Raw genomic sequence first — 17,557 nt, forward strand, 5'->3', positions numbered from 1 at the left:
GCTTTCTCAGTTTAGCGTGTGCTTGCTTTATATATATTATGATAATGGTATTTACCTCATACACTTCCAAAACCTCCATCTCGGATTCTTTCCTATTCAGAGCACAGGAATAATCCAAAATATCTCTTACGTAATGTCTAGAAAGCACTAGCCCATGTGAAATTGAGAAAATAAAGAAAATCATATAATGAATGCATATAAACTATGTAGCACCACATTCCCGACAGATTGAAATTGTTCTAAATAAGCAATGACATTAAACAAATTTAATAGAGAGGTTATTCTTTCCTCCCTTGCTACACAGCACACCTCTCAAATCACCACTAATAGGATGTGACAGACCCGTCTGAAAGCTGGAAAGCAAATGTTCCTGTTGATCTCACTCTCAGTTCACTTATGTTATTAAAAATGACAGCCTTTGCCCAAAGACAATACAAAGGTATTTGGATGCTAAAAAAACAAGTCTCTAGCTTTTCCATGCCTCATTAACTGTCATATCTATTTCATGTCTGCATAGCCCTTTTACTGCATGTGACTGCTAAAATATGCATGATCGCAGCTACTGATGGTTATAAAACACCAAACTCAGCTTTCTTATCATATTTATTTTTCAGAATGCTGAAGCTGCATGCATCTTGGTACATTGTACACACTGATAGTGGTTACAGTGTGTGTGTTAACAGCTGAACTAGATTGTTACTCCAGTAATTAACATTCATTTAATTATGGCTAAACTGTATAAAACAACCAGCAATTCTAACATGTACTATAAACCCCATGGATCTTGTGGTCTCAGACAGTCAGATTACAAATCCATCTTTCATTTTCTCACCTTTAGGTGATTTTTAAGATTACAATCCTGTGTCATTCCATGCCAACTCAACCAGAAAAGGGGCATTTTGTTGCACGACTGTCTCAGATTTTGCCTAAAAAATTCACCAGGAGGTTTTCGGGCCCGCTGAGTTCAGAAATGCCAAATTCTTTTTATTTTGAATTTCCCCTTTGAAATGTGACCTGGCAAAGGTCAACCTAAAGTGAAAAAATGGCCCTGACCAGAAGAATCACCCCGGGCTCAACTTAGACGCTACCATCATGTGTCGCACCTCGTTCGATTCGTAATGAATAGGGCTGTCAAGTAAAAAATACCAGGAGCACGTAACTCCCTTTTGGCAAGTTACCAGACGAGGGGTAAGTGATGAGTTTTATTCGAACTTCAGCCCAACCCAAAAAATCACCCAAAGATATTTTTGGATAGATGTTGATGAGCTCTACAAGAATTAAGCAAAACATTTTTGTATCTGCGGATTTTGAATTTTTGAAGTTGCATTTGTCATACATTCGAGCATTGCTTATGGCCACATTGGTGAGGCTAAAGTACCACGTAGTCCTGATCAAACTGGCATTATTACTCAATTTTGCATTGTCTGGGATTTGATCTAGAGGGTATGCTTCCAGTGGCACTAACTTGGAGCTGAGGGGTTATGAACTTGCATTTGGAACTTAGAATTCTTTGTTATAGTGACACATTTGAAACTACCAAAACCTCACTTAGTTGCATTTTAAACACTACAAACGGATAGAAAACACAAAAAATAGATTACCATGGTAAACTTAAGGAACTTGAAGGGTTAACAACTTCTGGTGTCACTAGAATTTCATGTCTACTCCTACTGGAATCAAACTAAAAATCTCAGTTCTTATGACAAGTTGCATGCAGAATGTGGTTGGTTAACATCTGCCATAGAAACCACACATCACAAAGTTCAGTAATCATCACATCTAAAATGATTGCTGGCGTGAACTGGAACAGGGAGCAAAATTTTCTTCACAGTGTTCTTCTCTTTCTTTGTGGTTTCTTGCCAACAAAAGAAAACTCTTTTTATAGGGTGTGGTGCCTACCTAGGGGGATAATTGAGCAATTGGCCAACCATTCGTGAGAAAGCCATTTGCTGCATTCTCATGCTGGCCAATCAGTCAATTAAGCCTCCTGAGCAGGCACACCTGAAAGTCTTTGGAGTTTGTCTTCAGTGTCTGGGAACCTCTACCTTGCCACTATAGGCCAAGTCCTATTTCTTCAGGATGTGCCAGCTGCCAGTATGCATGGCACCAACACACTGGAGCGCTGCACAAAGCAGTGTTCAAAAGCACATGGCAACCACGCTGCATTGTCAAGATGCTTGTATGAATGAAAAACAGTGTCCAGACCTCACAGTCAAAGGAAATTTTGAGATTGGAAACCGCATACTGTACAGTAAGCATGTCATAAAGATCATGAAATGGTTAACCCCTCAAGCACCTAAAGTTTGCCAAGATGATCTATTTTTGTGTTTTCTATCAGTCTGTAGTTTTTAAAACACACCTAAGTGAGGTTTTGGTAGTTTCAAATGTGTCACTGTAACAAAGAAATCTAAGTTCCACACGCAAGTTCACTGGAAGCACACCCTGGCACTTTTTGCTTTACATCTAACCCCAGACAATGCAATATTGGAAAAAAAACACCAGTTCGGTTAGGACTATGTGGTACTTTAGCCTCACCAATGTGTCCATAAGCAATGCTCAAAACCAAAAGTGTTTCACAAAATTTGGAAGAGTGGTCCCTAAGGTTCTTACAGCAATACTAACATTTTCGGATCCGCATCCCCTACAGGGTAAAGGGTTGGGCTGAAATTCAAATAAAACTCATCACTTACCCCTCATCTGGCAACTTGCCAAAAGTGAGTTAGGTGCTCCTGGTATTTGTCATCTAAAGCCCTATTCATTATGAGTCGAATGAGGTGCTCCACATGATGGTAGCGTCTAATTTGAGCCCAGGGTAATTTTTCTGGTCAGGGTCAGTTTTTCACTTTAGGTTGACCTTTGCCAGGTCACAGCTCAAAGGGCAAATTAAACAACAACAAAAAAAAAAACTCAGCAGGCCCAAAAACACCCAGGTGATTTTTTGTGTGATCCTGGACATATTTTTTTTTATTTTAAGACATTTTTTTTTCACTTCATAAAACCTTAAATGCCAATAAATAAATAAATAAATAAATAAATAAATAAAAAGATTTTGCATTTGTCCTCTAAAACCCTCAGTGAATCCCATCATAAACCAAACAAATGGTTAACTTGAGCTGGTACCCATGCGTGCTCTGACACCCAGCCCTCAAGCTCGCTAAATAACGTAACTGTCCTCTGGTTGGAATGCACAGCTTTTCTACACTCACTGTTCTAATGGCAACCGGTCGCACCAAATAATATAGACAGACACGACGAGAGCTCTGACCAGACATAAAGAAAAAGGTTAACTGGGAATAAAGATGTTACGCTACTGTTAAAAATCGACCCGGACTTGCTCGTTTCATAGAAGAGTAGCACAGTCAACGGCAAGGCACTTTCTGTTGACATCAAAATCCTACCGAACACAGAACAGTATTTTTCCAATATATTTCCAATTTTTTATTTAGTTATTATTATTTTAGTTCGGTCAGTGCTGGATAAGTATCAAAGTTCAGAATGGGTTGTTCTACCAGCACTCAGACGCAAGAGAGCAACAGACCGGTTGTGAAACCCGAGGAAAATAATGGGGCAAATATATGCGGTAAGTTAAAATAAAGAAACAAGCTAACAGTCAGGTGACGATATATACTTTTCCATGTAAACCATGCATAATAACTTTTTTAGGACTTGCATTTTTTAATACATAAAGCCGTCAGTTCATTTAAGCAGAGGATACTTGTTGCTGCTGTAGTAATATTGAAATAGCATATTACTGTATTGGTCTTTAAAGTACGTGCACTTTTAAATACCGATAATGTGACTTACTGATTCATGGATTGGGTTTCTATGGAGTCAGTGGGTTTAAGCATTTATTCCTCACAGTGCTACAAACCCAATATATTCAGTACGGTATATTAGTAGCCGTAATAAAGCCTCTTCTGCTTTGTCACAAAGTTTTTCTAGATAAAACCTAAGAAACTCGGATGTTTCTTTAGACATTATTAGTATGGTATTATTACTTTTATGATGACGATGAAAAAAAAAAAGAATGACATAAGTTTGTACTCATTTGTGCTTTTTTGTATGAACTTTACTATCATGTAATAGGGTGCGACCTTTACTTAAGGGACATATTTATTTGCGATTGGGAGAGATTGGTGCTGTGGTGGTATTATTTGTTAAATATCTGTGTTTGGTGTCATGTTTATTTTTTATTTAATTAACTAACAATAACTATAGTGAAAAAAAGTGTATCAATCATTTGTATCTATCATTCAGGTGAAGTGACAGAGATTAGACAAAATATCTGAAATGCTTTCAGCAGCATGAACGACCAACAGTGTCAGATCTGCTGTCTTGTCCATGTGGCTGCAACTGACTTGACTTGAAGCAGGGAGATGCAGCTTTTATACAGTATGCCACGTCCAAAACAAGTTATTCACTCACATGAGAGATAGTGTTTTCTATTTCTCCGCTGAAATCAGGGGCTTACAATTAGATGAGGGTCATTATTGTTGATTGGGCTAGTGTACCATTCAAAGTGGCACACGTGAAGAAACAGCTGCTTGGATTTGTGATCATTGCTGCTCTGTGGAGAACAGCAATCCACACAAATCCAAGCAGCTGTCTCTTCAGTTGTTTCACTTTGAATAGTGAATGAGCTTAATCAACACCAATGACCCTCACCTGTAGTGAGCTTATCCGAATAATCAGTTTCTGCTGCTCTGGTGTTTTCAATTTTTCACAGCATTGAAGATAAACATAATATACTAAATTGAAGAAAATTGTTTTGTTTTAAGCACTGTGGAATTCAGAAGCTTTAAAATCTGTTCGTTACCTTAACCCTTTCAGTCCTGAATTATTTTTGTCTAGCTGAAGAATCCATAATTAAGTTACATGATTCAAAAAGGAACTCCTTTATTGAGTATATATAAGAACAGGATAAAAAGAATATTTTTTACAGGACTGAAAGGGTTAAAGGGTGAAATGTTTTGTTTTTATTTTTTCATGCATTGTTTTGCTTTCTTACCTGACACTACACATGTATTCAATTTCCAATTTAATATGTTTGGTTATTGCTGTAAGAATATATTACATATGTTTTGCTTTGAGCAGTATAATACATTGCTATCAAGAATACAAAGGAAATTAAACGGGTAAAAATATTCTTGTGATCTTTATAGAAAATGGTATTAGGGGGTATGTTCTTCCAAACCATTCTGAGATGTACACATGCAACTGCTCTTACAAACTCACAGTATTTTCATTATTAAGAGGAATCTTTTTATTACAAACAGCTATTGATATGTATTTGTTTTAAAAACTGTTTCTGAATGTTGTCATAAAAGGAGTTGTGTTCTAAGTAGTAAATATATGTACATATATGGTCTGCTAAATCAACAGAAAGTTAATAAACTTTTCAGCCTGAAGAGGTCCTGAAGCTAAACGGCAAAGACTTATTTATTAGATACAATCATATACTGCAAGGTTCAAATCAGACATGCTTAGAAATTGTGCTTTCACGTTTGCAATGGCATTGGTAATGTAAAATGCATGCATGAATGACTTAGCACATTCCAGACCTATTTAGCACCCATGGCTGACTTTTATAAAGTTGGCGAGCATGTTTTTGCAGGTCGAGGGAGGCAACTGACTGACTAACTAAATTTGTAACCCTTCAACGTAAGTTTTTTAATTTGTTTCTTCAGTGCTTATTTTGGCATTGTTGGACAGTGTCTTTTTTTGAAATATAATGCTTGCTATTGTGCTCATCTCAGGTTCTGTCCCTGTAGCCAGTGGTTAAGTGGGGCGGTATACGCCGGTATGCATATCGGTAAGAAAAGAACTGATGGTATCGTATACCGGCAAAAGAAGAAAAAAATGATATAAATCTAGGGGGAAAAAATGATATAAATGTTATACTGCTGCAAATCACCCTGCCCGGACCTTTTTAGTTTCGAACAAAAAAACTTTGACTTTATTGTCTCTACACAGCGTGAGTATGCTTCACCTCAGGACATGCCCTTATTCTCCAGAAGCACTGCCCTTGTAGGTCACTGTACCCATGCATTTTATGCATTACTTATGTGTGTTGGAAATCATACCAGTCAAATCCTACTAATAGGTTTCATGTTGAATTTTGTGTGTTTTATTTTTGTGTAATAGGTTTGTGACATAAAAATGACAAGAGCAATCTAAGCCAGCCATCGCAGAGTGACGATTCTGATTTTGGTCACATGTAGACAAGTATTAATTCTGTTGATTACCCTGATTGTTGTAAACAACAATATCTGGAATACAAAGAGAAATATAAATAGTTTTTTTTTCGAAAGGTTCTGTGGTGATGCAGATAAATGAAATAGTGTCTATTCAAGGTGTTGAGTGAGCACCCCAGTGGGTAGCATGTAGTATAAATGAAATAGTGTCTATTCAAGGTGTTGAGTGAGTCCCCCAGTGGGTAGCATGTAGTATAAATGAAATAGTGTCTATTCAAGGTGTTGAGTGAGCCCCCCAGTGGGTAGAATGTAGTATAAATGAAATAGTGTCGATTCAAGGTGTTGAGTGAGTCCCCCAGTGGGTAGCATGTAGTATATTCCTGTTTGGAAGCGCCCAAAACTTCAACAGCAGTCACTAAAAAAAAAAAAAAAGTGTCTTAAATATTTAATTTATATAGACCTTTTATGATGCGTAATCTAAAAGCAATTGACAGTAAAATGATTTTATGTTTTCATTGTATATTAAAACACTAACACATCCTTTAAAAAAACCTTAATTATAACATATTGTAGATGTTAGCCTTTTGCGGAATTCGGGGGCCTGGAACAAAAAACTTTCACATTTTTGAGGATAGATGCAACTATATCTAGACTACCTCCCTCGTTGGTTATATTATGTCATGTGTTCATTATTTTTGAACCACATACCCTCTTTTACCATAAAATGATTTGTTTTCAGAGATAAATATTATAATATGGTTCACCTATTGTACATGTATGAATGATTGACTGCCATGTTAAATAACGGACTAATCAACAAGGTGTTATGAGCAAAACCTTCTTTATTCAGACCGGAGGTAGCAACAGGCTTATGCTTACTCTTAGTGTTTCCTAGCAATCCCTATCCACTTAAGGCTATGGATTACAAACATTGCTGCTCTTTGAATAGGTCTTGCTTGGGATATTCAGTATAAAGAGAAGTGGCGTGTATATTCCAGAGATTCACTGGTTAATGTCAAGCATTTACTAGAAGTGAGTGCCCCACCCCCTACAGTTAAGAATAAATAAACAAATAAAACTCAAATGGTTTGATAATGTGTGGTAAAATGTTACAGCTGGACTACTAGAGGCTTAAAAAAAGCAATCACATGTATTTTGGCAGTCATTTTATTATCATTAAATACTGTAGAATAGTTTGCTCCGATCAACATAAGAAATTCAATAATGGGACCCTGCAATACTTTCACGGACAGACACAGTATATGCAGTCGCTACAGTATGTGAGCTTCCCCACAAATCCTAATAAACCAATTCAGTCATTGTGGATTTGTTGTGAGGACGAAGCAGTGAACCCCAAACTCAAACCACTGCACTGGAACATACCTTATGCCCCCCTGGGAGTAGAAGGCTAGTGCCAATCCTAGTGCTAATCTTAATTCAGGATGAAGATCAAACTACTGCTTATTGGTACACAATTACTGTCTTGAAGTAAAATGAAGTACCAGGAGGTAGAACCAATGTTTTTTTTTTTTGTAGCATTGTATTTGAAATATTAACATATGCTAAGTAAGTTGTTTTATCAATTCCATCTGATGCCTTTGAAGCTTCTAGGAATAAAGTTCAAACACAAAACAATTTTTTTTGCAAATCCCTAAAGGCAGCAAATAAGCCTGGTGAGTTTGTGTTTGTGTTGGACTTGGAGGGTAGGGAATGAGACAGGGAAGCCACATAGCTTCCAGACAGTCTACTGCTCCAGTCTAGACTCTTTTAAAGTTTAAAGGTCATCAGAAACCTGCTACCTATAATGAGAAATATTAGTTATCTTCCTGGTTTACTAAAAAGAAGTTGACATACTAAAAAGACTAGAGTAAAGCATAGTGAATCTGTCATTTGAGACACACACAAGTAAAGGAGAGTTGGGCCATAGTGGAGCTGACACTTGTAAGCTGTTTGTCTGGAACTTCTGTCTTTGAACTAACTGCCCTCTCTGCAGTTAAACAGCAGCATCTTTGACAGTTCCAGTTACTCTGATGAATGCCTACAGCTAATAGGTTATGTTAGCAGACATACCACCCGCTCTTTAAAATATGTTAAACATGTAAACACATATTAAAATGTGGCTAGAGGCATTTTTTTAATTCTTGTTCATTCTCACATCGTATTAAGATGGGACAGTGCTTTGGGAGGATGATCCTGGTGCTGTAAAATGGACCACCAATTTGTTCAGTAATGCCAAAAGTTTTTGCTAATGATGCCCAGGTCTTCCTCCAGCTCATCTAAAACTCTGCTGCTCGCCTTTGCTTTGCCCTTCTTCGTTTCTCCCATGCTACACCGCTGCTCCACTCCCTCCACTGGCTCCCTATCGCTGCTCGCATCCAATTCAAAACTCTTGTACTCGCCTATCGCTGTCTCTGCTCCCTCCTATCTCCAAACTATTATTTCTCCCTACATCACCTCTCGCCCCCTCTGCTCCTCTGCCAACGGAAGATTCGATTTACCCCCCCCGCTCTCCTGCTTCCAGAGCCTGCTCCTTCTCCACCCTTGCCCCTCAGTGGTGGAATAGATATCAGAACTGCTCAGTCCCTGAAAACCTTCCGACGCTTCCTCATGATACACCTGTTCAGACAGCATCTGTAAACATCACAACTCTCCACTATACTGGACTATATGGCACCCAATTGTATCAGTACTTGCATCATCTTGTACTTGCACTGAACTTCTCCACACTTTGCTGTATTCTACTACTGCTCTTAATTATAACTATATTTTCTGTATCCTGTACTTGATTTTACTCTTAAAGGTTTTTTGTAATTGCTCTTATTTGAAATCGTTCTTATCCATTTATTGTATTTACTACTTTCTCTTAATGGAATTTACTCTGATAAGCAAATACCTTTACCGTAAGTTTAACTGCTCTTAGTCGAACTCGCTCTTAAATGTAATTATTTACTGTACTCTTTATTTTGCTCTTATTTGAATTTGCTCTCATTTTCTACTGATACATTGTATTTTATAACTGCTCTTATCGGTAATGTGGTATTTTGTAATGTGATACTTTGTATTGTGATATTTTGTAACAACTGCCGTTGTTGTGATATTTTGTAAGGGTGCCTGCTAAGAAATAATAATAATAATAATAATAATAATAATAATAATAATAATAATAATAATAATAATAATAATAATAGTAGATGCATGGAAGTACTGGACTTGTGTGTGGTTAGACTACTGGTGATCAGCCTTTTTATTTAAGACATAAAGCCCTGTATATAACCAAATCCAAAAGTACTGAAAACCAGCATTTTGGAAGGAGTATTTTTAGGAGTACACCTTAATCTTGACCCGAACACTGAACCTGCTATTTGCACCTATTGGTGTGGTGGTTTTCCAGTGTGGGATAATGGGGACCAAACTCATTTCAGAGGTCTTATGTTCTCTAGAAAGAAGTATCATTGTCAAGGTATACATTTATTTTACTCCATTTCATTGTTCTGGTAAACAGAGTAACTGGTACAGTATGCCTGACATAAACATTACCTTAACAGGATTGCCTTGTTGGCTTCCACTAATACAAATTGACATATTTCACAATGTATTTCCTCCTCTTTCCTTTCCATATGCAATAACATCTGATAACGATGGCAACACAGCCCCTCTGGATGTGAATAGCCCCATTGCAGATGAAAGCGAAATGATTCCTGACCAGTCTGTCCTAAATCAGTTAAAAGAGACAGACACCCTGCCAGAGGAAAATGTACCAACTGAAAGTACTCGCCCTCAGCAGACTGTACCTTTAGAAGACGTGCTGTCGGATTGTACCCCTGCCGATTCGGCCCAGGCAGCCACTGAAGAAACTGTAGAGCCTGCAACCGAGGTGGAAGAAGTAATTCAAGATGCCTCTGTGGATAATCCCCTAGAGGATACTGCTGCAGTGCAACCCACACTCCTGGAGACAGTGGCAGAGGAAGTGGTGCCCAGAGTGGCAGAGGAAGTGGTGCCCAGAGTGGCAGAGGAAGTGGCACCCAGAGTAGCAGAGGAAGTGGCACCCAGAGTCACAGGGACAATGGCAGAAGAGTCTCCAACCCCCCCTGATACCTTGACAGAAGTGGCACTGGGCCCATCTGACACAGAGGCTGAAATGGCACCCAGCCTCCCAGAGGCTGCAACAGAATTACAGGAAACTGCTGAAGGTAAACACATTGAAGGTAAGTGCCAATCCAGTGATTTAACTCAGTGCTTTGGTAACTGATACTGCCAGTTGAGCATTACATGAGCTTCGATCGAGCATCTTAACCACTATGCAAAAGGCTTGTCTGCAGTTTTGGTTATAGAACTTTTAACATCTTATCCCACCTACAGGTGTCAGAATCCAAAATCCAAAATCTGTTACACTTGTCAGGAACAATGGGCAATGTTCTGCAAACTGATTGAAATCCATAAGTTTGCAGATGGTCCAAAAATGTAACTACAAGGAACAAGGGCTTTTACTTTTTACCATGATTTACAATACTCTTGGATTTTCTTTGCTTGCCTGTTCTTTGCTATGCTTTTTTCTATGTTCTACTGCACTTTGCTATGCTATTACCATGGTATACCCCAGTAAACATATATGTGTATGGGTGAACATACAAGTATGTTAATCAAGCAATATAGCAGGACAGGGTGTCTACCATTGTGGGATATCTCTATGCCTCGGATGCGTTGTGAGGCGCAACTTAAAAACGCTTTGTCTTATATGCCCTTTGGCTCGGGACACCTAGCTGTCACTGCAGTCAATTATCTAGTAGGTAATGGCCACTGCGTCAACCCTTAATGCTTTAATAAGATAATTCCCATTATTATGGCTCCCTAATGTACAGTAGAGAGACACTTAGCCCATTTGGGATGTACATTTTAGTTCTACCACAGAAAAGTATCTGGAACATGTTACTTGGCAATAGTGGGTTCAGCAGTCTTATGACCAATGTGTTTACCTCCTTCCAATCTGGCCATAAACTCCTGTTTTGGTAAGTGCTTACTAGCGCGTTCTTTAATTGACTGTTTATTGTAGGATCAATAAGTTAACTGGAAGCTAAGAAACATATAGCAACCGATTAACGATTTACTGAGGAAACTCCATGATAATATACATTAAGCTGTTTATGATGAAAAAATACTTAACTAAATACATTGGCCAATTTGTTATTTTATTTTTTATACCGAACTACCCTTCAGAAATTTCAAATCTGTACACCCTATGGCCAAATATTTAGCATCACCCTATAGAATTAACCAGAATAATGTTACGATAACATATTGAATTATTGTTATTAATTAGTCATTTACAGACACTTTTATCCAAAGCGACTTACAGAGACTGTGGGGTGAACTATGCATCACAACTGCTGCTACAGAGTCAATTACAATAGGACCTTGGTTTTACCTCTCATCCAAAGGACGGAGCACAAGGAGGTTAAGTGACTTGCTTAGGGTCACACACAGCGAGTCAATGGCTGGAATTTAACTGGCAAGCTCCTGGTAACCCTTTCTTTAACCATTGGACCACCAAGCCTTCCATATCCCTTTGTAAACTGTACAAAATGGAAAAATGTGACATTTCGAAATCTAACATATTTCTACTATTATGGCTTACAGTAGACTTGCGATATCATTTTGCAGTTTCATTGATTACCTGATCTTAAATAATGTTCATATAGTTATTTATTTATTTTTTTTAATTATGTCTGAATCCTAAAATTCTAGATGATGCAACATTTTTTGTTATAGCTGTATATGAAAAAAGGGGAAGGAATGTGATTTCAGTTAACAGCAGTTCATCACGTCTTAAGAAGATACCTCCTCTATTAATAAAGTCTGCCTGAGTCCGTTCCAACAGAGAGCTTTTTTTTAGACTGCAATAACTCTTTTAAATATGAGAGCTTCAAGCTTTTGTCTTCCTTGGGAAGCCTTTACCTTTTAGTGCTACCTTCTGCTGCTCTGTATTTTTTCTATTAGGTGTTTACTGAAAAAGATTTGGTCCAAGCATGACCTAATTAGGAGGAGGTACCACTTATATTATCAAATTAGATTAATTACCCTTTTGCAATATTCCTCAAAGGACAATATTTTCAACCTGCTAGAAAAAGATAAGACTCTTCCACCTGGGTAATGTTCAGACCTGCTCTGTTTTTATTTACATTCACTCTCTAGCAATGCAAAAACACTTATTCAGGCCAAAAAAACACTTACAAATAGGAATGAGAAGCAGGAACTCTCTCTCTGTCTCTGGGAGTTGCAGATGTCTCAGTTAAAACAAATTATTTTCAAATAAAAATGCATATAGATATGCCTCAGACCATGAATACCACACAGGGTTACCTGGCAACCATTCAGCGTAACAGAATATGCTGCCGCAGTACTCAGGAACAAAACAGAACTGATGCGTTAAAAAATGTAGTTCTAATTTATTGATTGGTGAATGGTCATGTGACCATACCCACAACAGTTATGATAAACTATTTATATGGCCCACGTCAGCGCATTGTGGCTCCAACATGGGGCAACATCCTATTCAATGAGTAGTGAGACATGAAAGCTATGATAATAATAACAAAATATGTGGTTTGGTTGCTATAGTAAGCATAGAGGATAAAAGGTTTCACAGTTATTCCTATTGAGTTTTCATTGAATCGTTTCTTTCAAGCTTGTTTTATAACTTAGACACTCTTACCAAAGTATGCCACAGTGGCATATTTGGACGCTTCAGGGACAAATCCATGCCTGGAACAAAACAGTAGAGTTCAGTGCAGAAGAGAAGCAATTTATGAGCCTCAGTCCCTGTGAAACTTTGTGACAGGCTTGTAAACACTTTGACAGATGATCAGCCACTGAAGATAAGACTATAAGATACATGCTTGTATATGATTTACCATGCCTTCACTGTGCTGCTTCTCTGTTTTACTATTCTTTGCTATGCTTTTATCATGTTATACAACAGTCAACTTTTTGAAGGGTTTCAGAGGAAGAATTAGGGTGTATACAACTATATGTTAACAATATATTGCCAGTGTGTTCGATAGATACACAATAGGATTAACCTGATATAACCCTAGTCATCCACATGTAACCGGAGGAAGAAAAGTAGATAAGATAGCTCCTCAAAGGGCAGAATGATTGCGCTGTTGCCAAAAAGCTTGTTGTTTGTAATGTTCCTGGGAATAATTAGGCGAGTTGGCATTTCCAGTTGGTTGGACACAAGGAGAGCAGTAAATGAAACTGGCCAGAGATGACTGTCTTTGTGCCAGGTAGAGGTGTGCCATCTTGCGTTCTACAATACTGTTTGTGGCAGTCGTGTAACTGGCAGACGTTACCAGGGCTGATCATTTAATATTATGGGAAAAAATATGAAAACTACAGTGTATTGCCCCCCAAAAAATGCTGTTTTTAGAGACCATCTGCTATGTTCTATCAATGGTTCAGCTAACAAACAGCAACTTTATAGGCATACTGGAAAATCCCGAATGTCCTTATGAGAAGGCACTATAGGAAGAACTCTAGTAAAGTTATTCCATGTTCCCAACCGGAGAAACAATAACTAAACATTTCCCAATTATGTTGCATAATGTAACAAGGAACAGGAAAATAATATACAGGAAACTCTTTGGATAGAACAACCAAATATTATTTGAAACACCCTGACTTAGAAATCAAAGGTATTGGTTGTAAAACTATACTCCAAATAGACAACAAAAAACAGTATTTTAAGTGTTGTACATGGAATCCTAACCCTTGGACTCTTGGTGTGTTGGTATAATCGACCAGAAAAGATATGAAAATGAAATATTTGCAAAACAGTTCTGGGCAGGACCTGAGTGGTTCAATGTACTGTATGGTGCAACTCCTCCCCTCAACACACAGACAAAGACAAACGTTGTCCATTGTGTTACTCGACATTATATTAAATACACCAAAATGACACTTCAACTTAGATGTCACCTGCTTATACCAGCCAGTCAAGAGGCACCTTGAATAAGCAGCCACGAATGTCCAGTCCCTTTGGTCACTGGTTTACTCATGCTATGTGTATCCAGAAACACCACATGGTGGATAGTTAACACCTTGCAGCTTAATCTGCTAAATCATCTAACCACCCCAGTCAGAACCAGGAAAGTGACTGCATGCATAGCAGCCTATTAGCCACACTACCTTGATATTTAGATGAAACTTTTTGTTCTTTTTTGGTGGGGATATAAATAATAAGCATTTGACATACAATGCTAAACAGTGGGTTGAAGAACTTGGAATCAGCCCCTTGTTAAGGCAAAGTTTGACACCTACAGCAAAGCTAAATGACCACATTGAAACTGCCGCTGCCTCTGTGCATACACACTGTAAATAGCACATGAGAGAGTGACCTTTTAAACTGGTGGTTCAAGTGCATCTTGATTTAATCTCCATGGTTACTGTTTCCAGACGAGACAGGAGAAAAGGTGAAAGGTGAGACACAGCAGGAGGCAGCGAGCCAGGAGCCTGAAACAAAAGAGTGTGAAACAGGAGAGATGCTGAAGGCCGCCGTGACAGAGTTAGGTGAGTGGGCTGGGAGGTAAAATACATTGGGCCTATTCACAAACCTTTTAAGGCGCTTTACAGTAATGTTATGTTAGGACTATTAAAGCATATTTTGATAAATTATTTCAAGTGTGCAGTTTACAAAACAGAAAAAAACAGCCCTTTAAAATCCTTAAAGCTTTGTGAACCGGGTCCATTTTGATCAATTCCTTGTTTTATTTGCATTTCAGTAACCAGCAGCAAGGAGGACTGAAGCAACACAATGTGCAGCAGTACCATTGTTGGACACATGTCCATGAAAATGCAACCACACAGCTGACAGTCTGGAACTCGAAATGCTGGGGGAGGGACTGCGCTGGTGAAGTCTACAAACATATTGAACCAAGTCGTTTCTAACTTGCCAGTTGCCAAGATACAAAATAAGCAATTACTACAGGGAAATGTAACTATACCTGCCAGAGTGTGCCTTTTTCTGTAACTTCGGAGAATTTCTAATTTTGTAAATACTTTTGTATGCTGGTTGGATAATTCTTCATATTATTATTAATGTTATAAGTAGGAAGAGAGCGTGGCTTCTTTTAACTTGCTTGAGCTGGCAGGGAGCTTACAATTCTCTAAGAGCTATCAACAGTCCTGTCTACTCAGTGGAGGAGCACAGTTCAGTGTTTTACATGCCATGCAATGGCCTTCACTACACTGTCTTTTTTTTTTTTTATCTCAGTGGCGCAGTGAGAGGTCTCTCTGTGTCCTCAGGTTTTATATCTGCATGTAGCTGTGCATATTTGGAGCCAAATAAATAATAATTAGAATTTTTAAGTGGTGTTTTGAAAGATGTAATTACCAACAAGTGGCATTACGCTACACATGCGTTGATGTTATCGTATTCCAAATATTCTCACAAGAAAAGATTATTATTATTATATTTTATTTTATTATCAATGTAAACATATTCAGGCCTGCATTCTTAAAGGTTTGTTTTACTCCAAATTGTCAGTAAAACATGTATTTTACAGGTGAAAAAACACCATAAATAAGTAAACTCAGGCATTTAATATAACGGGTTGTAAACATGGATTGTTTATTATCACTTTAAGAATTGTTTGAGGCTTATTGAGGTTATTTTAAATATACATTTTAGAAATGATAATGATCAATGTATATCATTTTTTTTACCAGTGCAGTTTGACCCCCTTTTGCATGGGAGAACAATAATGTTACGTTTTTATAAAACCAGAAAGAAACATTAATTAAATTAACAGTCTGAATTAAATTTACTGCAGCAAATAAAAATACTCGCAGGGAACACAGCCCATTGTAGCTGAAGAACTGAGTGAAAAAATTGACTAAATTAACCTACATCACTATAGAAAGTAACATAATTCTCAGTCATTGCTAAAATAGTCCGTCGCTTAAACAGGAAAAGGCACCACATTAAGCCCTTTCTTGAAAAGTTAAATTAAAATGAATATCTGAAATGCATCCTGCCTAACATGAAGTCAAACATATTCATGTTCATTTCAATCAAGTATTTTAAACCTCATTTTCCACTTATTAGTGACCGATCATTAAACCAATTGATTCTACAGTATACTTGACATGAGTACTGTGGTGCCGAACTACAAAAAAGGTTCCTTTCCTGTAACTCTTAACCTTTGCATATGGATATGGAATAAACTAATTTAAAGGAAAGGGGATTCTTCCTTACAGCTACACCCTGACACTACTGGTAAGCTCTATGCTTTTTTTAAATCTTTATTGGTCACTAATTACTTTAAAATACCATTGCATGAAAGAAACATGAATACACAGGACTTCTGGTCATCAAAATTACTTTTACTAGCAATACATGCAGTAACCAATAGAACTAACTGTGGTCTTTTCTGTGCATTTGCAGGACTGTGCTGGTACACATACTCTGCAGCCATGCAGTGTAGCTTATTAGCAATAATATATCCGGCACTGTAATTCTGAATTACACAGGCTTGATGTGTTGGAAATGGGATGCTGTAGTTTAACAAATGATATATTTCATTCTACTAGGCAAGTCATTAATATAAGTGTATTAACAATGCCTTATTAGGGTAGAGGGTGGGCTAACGTGGTTTGCTTTATTAACATGTAGATTTAAAACTAACTGTATACAACTTTTTCTACACAGTATGGATTGGTATTGGTATGGAATCGTGTTTGAAAAGCATATTTATGGAACTATCTGCTGTTGCCTTGTTAATTTTAACACTATGCATACGACTGTATATATTTACTTTTGAAACTTTCATTGTACATTTGAAAAAAAAAAAAAATTAAATGCTAATATTTTACGAAGTGCATTATGCTTCACTGTACACCATCTGTCATGCAAATTGGTAAATACTGCACTTCATATTTGCAGCCAACGTTTGTTGACATATGGTAATGGCGTGTTTGTAGATATTAAACAGGAACCGATATAAATGTCATGTGTAAATATTGTCAAATAAAGATGCTAAATGCTGCCTGTGTGGTTTGCAGACAGCAGTGAATATTAAAGAAGCAACACTGAAGGGCTTTATAAGAAACAAGCATGCCTTCACTAGATCCTACAACTGGGATATGAATCAGGATGTGGATCCCTAGAGGGGGGATAATAAAGGTACAGACATATATTTAAGTTTATTTTTAGGAGCAAAATACAGTTTTATATCCATGAAACTGTTCTAGACTTCTATAACAGTCCCAAGAATAGTGAACTGTATTGTATTCATTAAAAACAGACTTTGTAAATAAATAAATAAATAAATAACTCAAGTTAAAGCTTTTTCTGTAAGTCGAGCCCA

At 37.5% G+C, this 17,557-nt stretch overlaps 1 protein-coding gene across 2 annotated transcripts; it reads left to right on the forward strand.

The window, feature by feature from the left end:
- Positions 1-3,113: 3,113 nt before the first annotated feature.
- LOC117435316 (glutamate-rich protein 5-like) lies at positions 3,114-17,547 on the forward strand. 2 transcript variants are annotated; one of them, XM_034058377.3, is made up of 4 exons: positions 3,114-3,580; positions 9,845-10,399; positions 14,646-14,759; positions 14,972-17,547. In XM_034058377.3, the coding sequence occupies exons 1-4, from the start codon at positions 3,496-3,498 to the stop codon at positions 14,992-14,994; spliced, it is 777 nt and encodes a 258-aa protein (XP_033914268.3). In that variant the 5' UTR covers positions 3,114-3,495; the 3' UTR covers positions 14,995-17,547. The 2 variants fall into 2 exon arrangements, with proteins under 2 accessions (XP_033914268.3, XP_058868596.1); XM_059012613.1 differs by having other exon boundaries at positions 9,845-10,384.
- Positions 17,548-17,557: the final 10 nt, after the last annotated feature.

Source organism: Acipenser ruthenus, chromosome 3 (assembly GCF_902713425.1).
Source record: "Acipenser ruthenus chromosome 3, fAciRut3.2 maternal haplotype, whole genome shotgun sequence".
In the NCBI taxonomy this organism is placed as follows: Eukaryota; Metazoa; Chordata; class Actinopteri; order Acipenseriformes; family Acipenseridae; genus Acipenser; species Acipenser ruthenus.

What these genes read in the sequence shown, in the direction of transcription:
- LOC117435316 (XM_034058377.3), top strand. Translation starts at nt 3,496, where the DNA reads ATGGGTTGTTCTACCAGCACTCAGACGCAAGAGAGCAACAGACCGGTT. An exon ending in TAATGGGGCAAATATATGCG is followed by an intron (nt 3,581 to 9,844) that starts GTAAGTTAAAAT and finishes ATGGCAACACAG; the next exon opens with CCCCTCTGGATGTGAATAGC. An exon ending in GGCCGCCGTGACAGAGTTAG is followed by an intron (nt 14,760 to 14,971) that starts GTGAGTGGGCTG and finishes TTTGCATTTCAG; the next exon opens with TAACCAGCAGCAAGGAGGAC.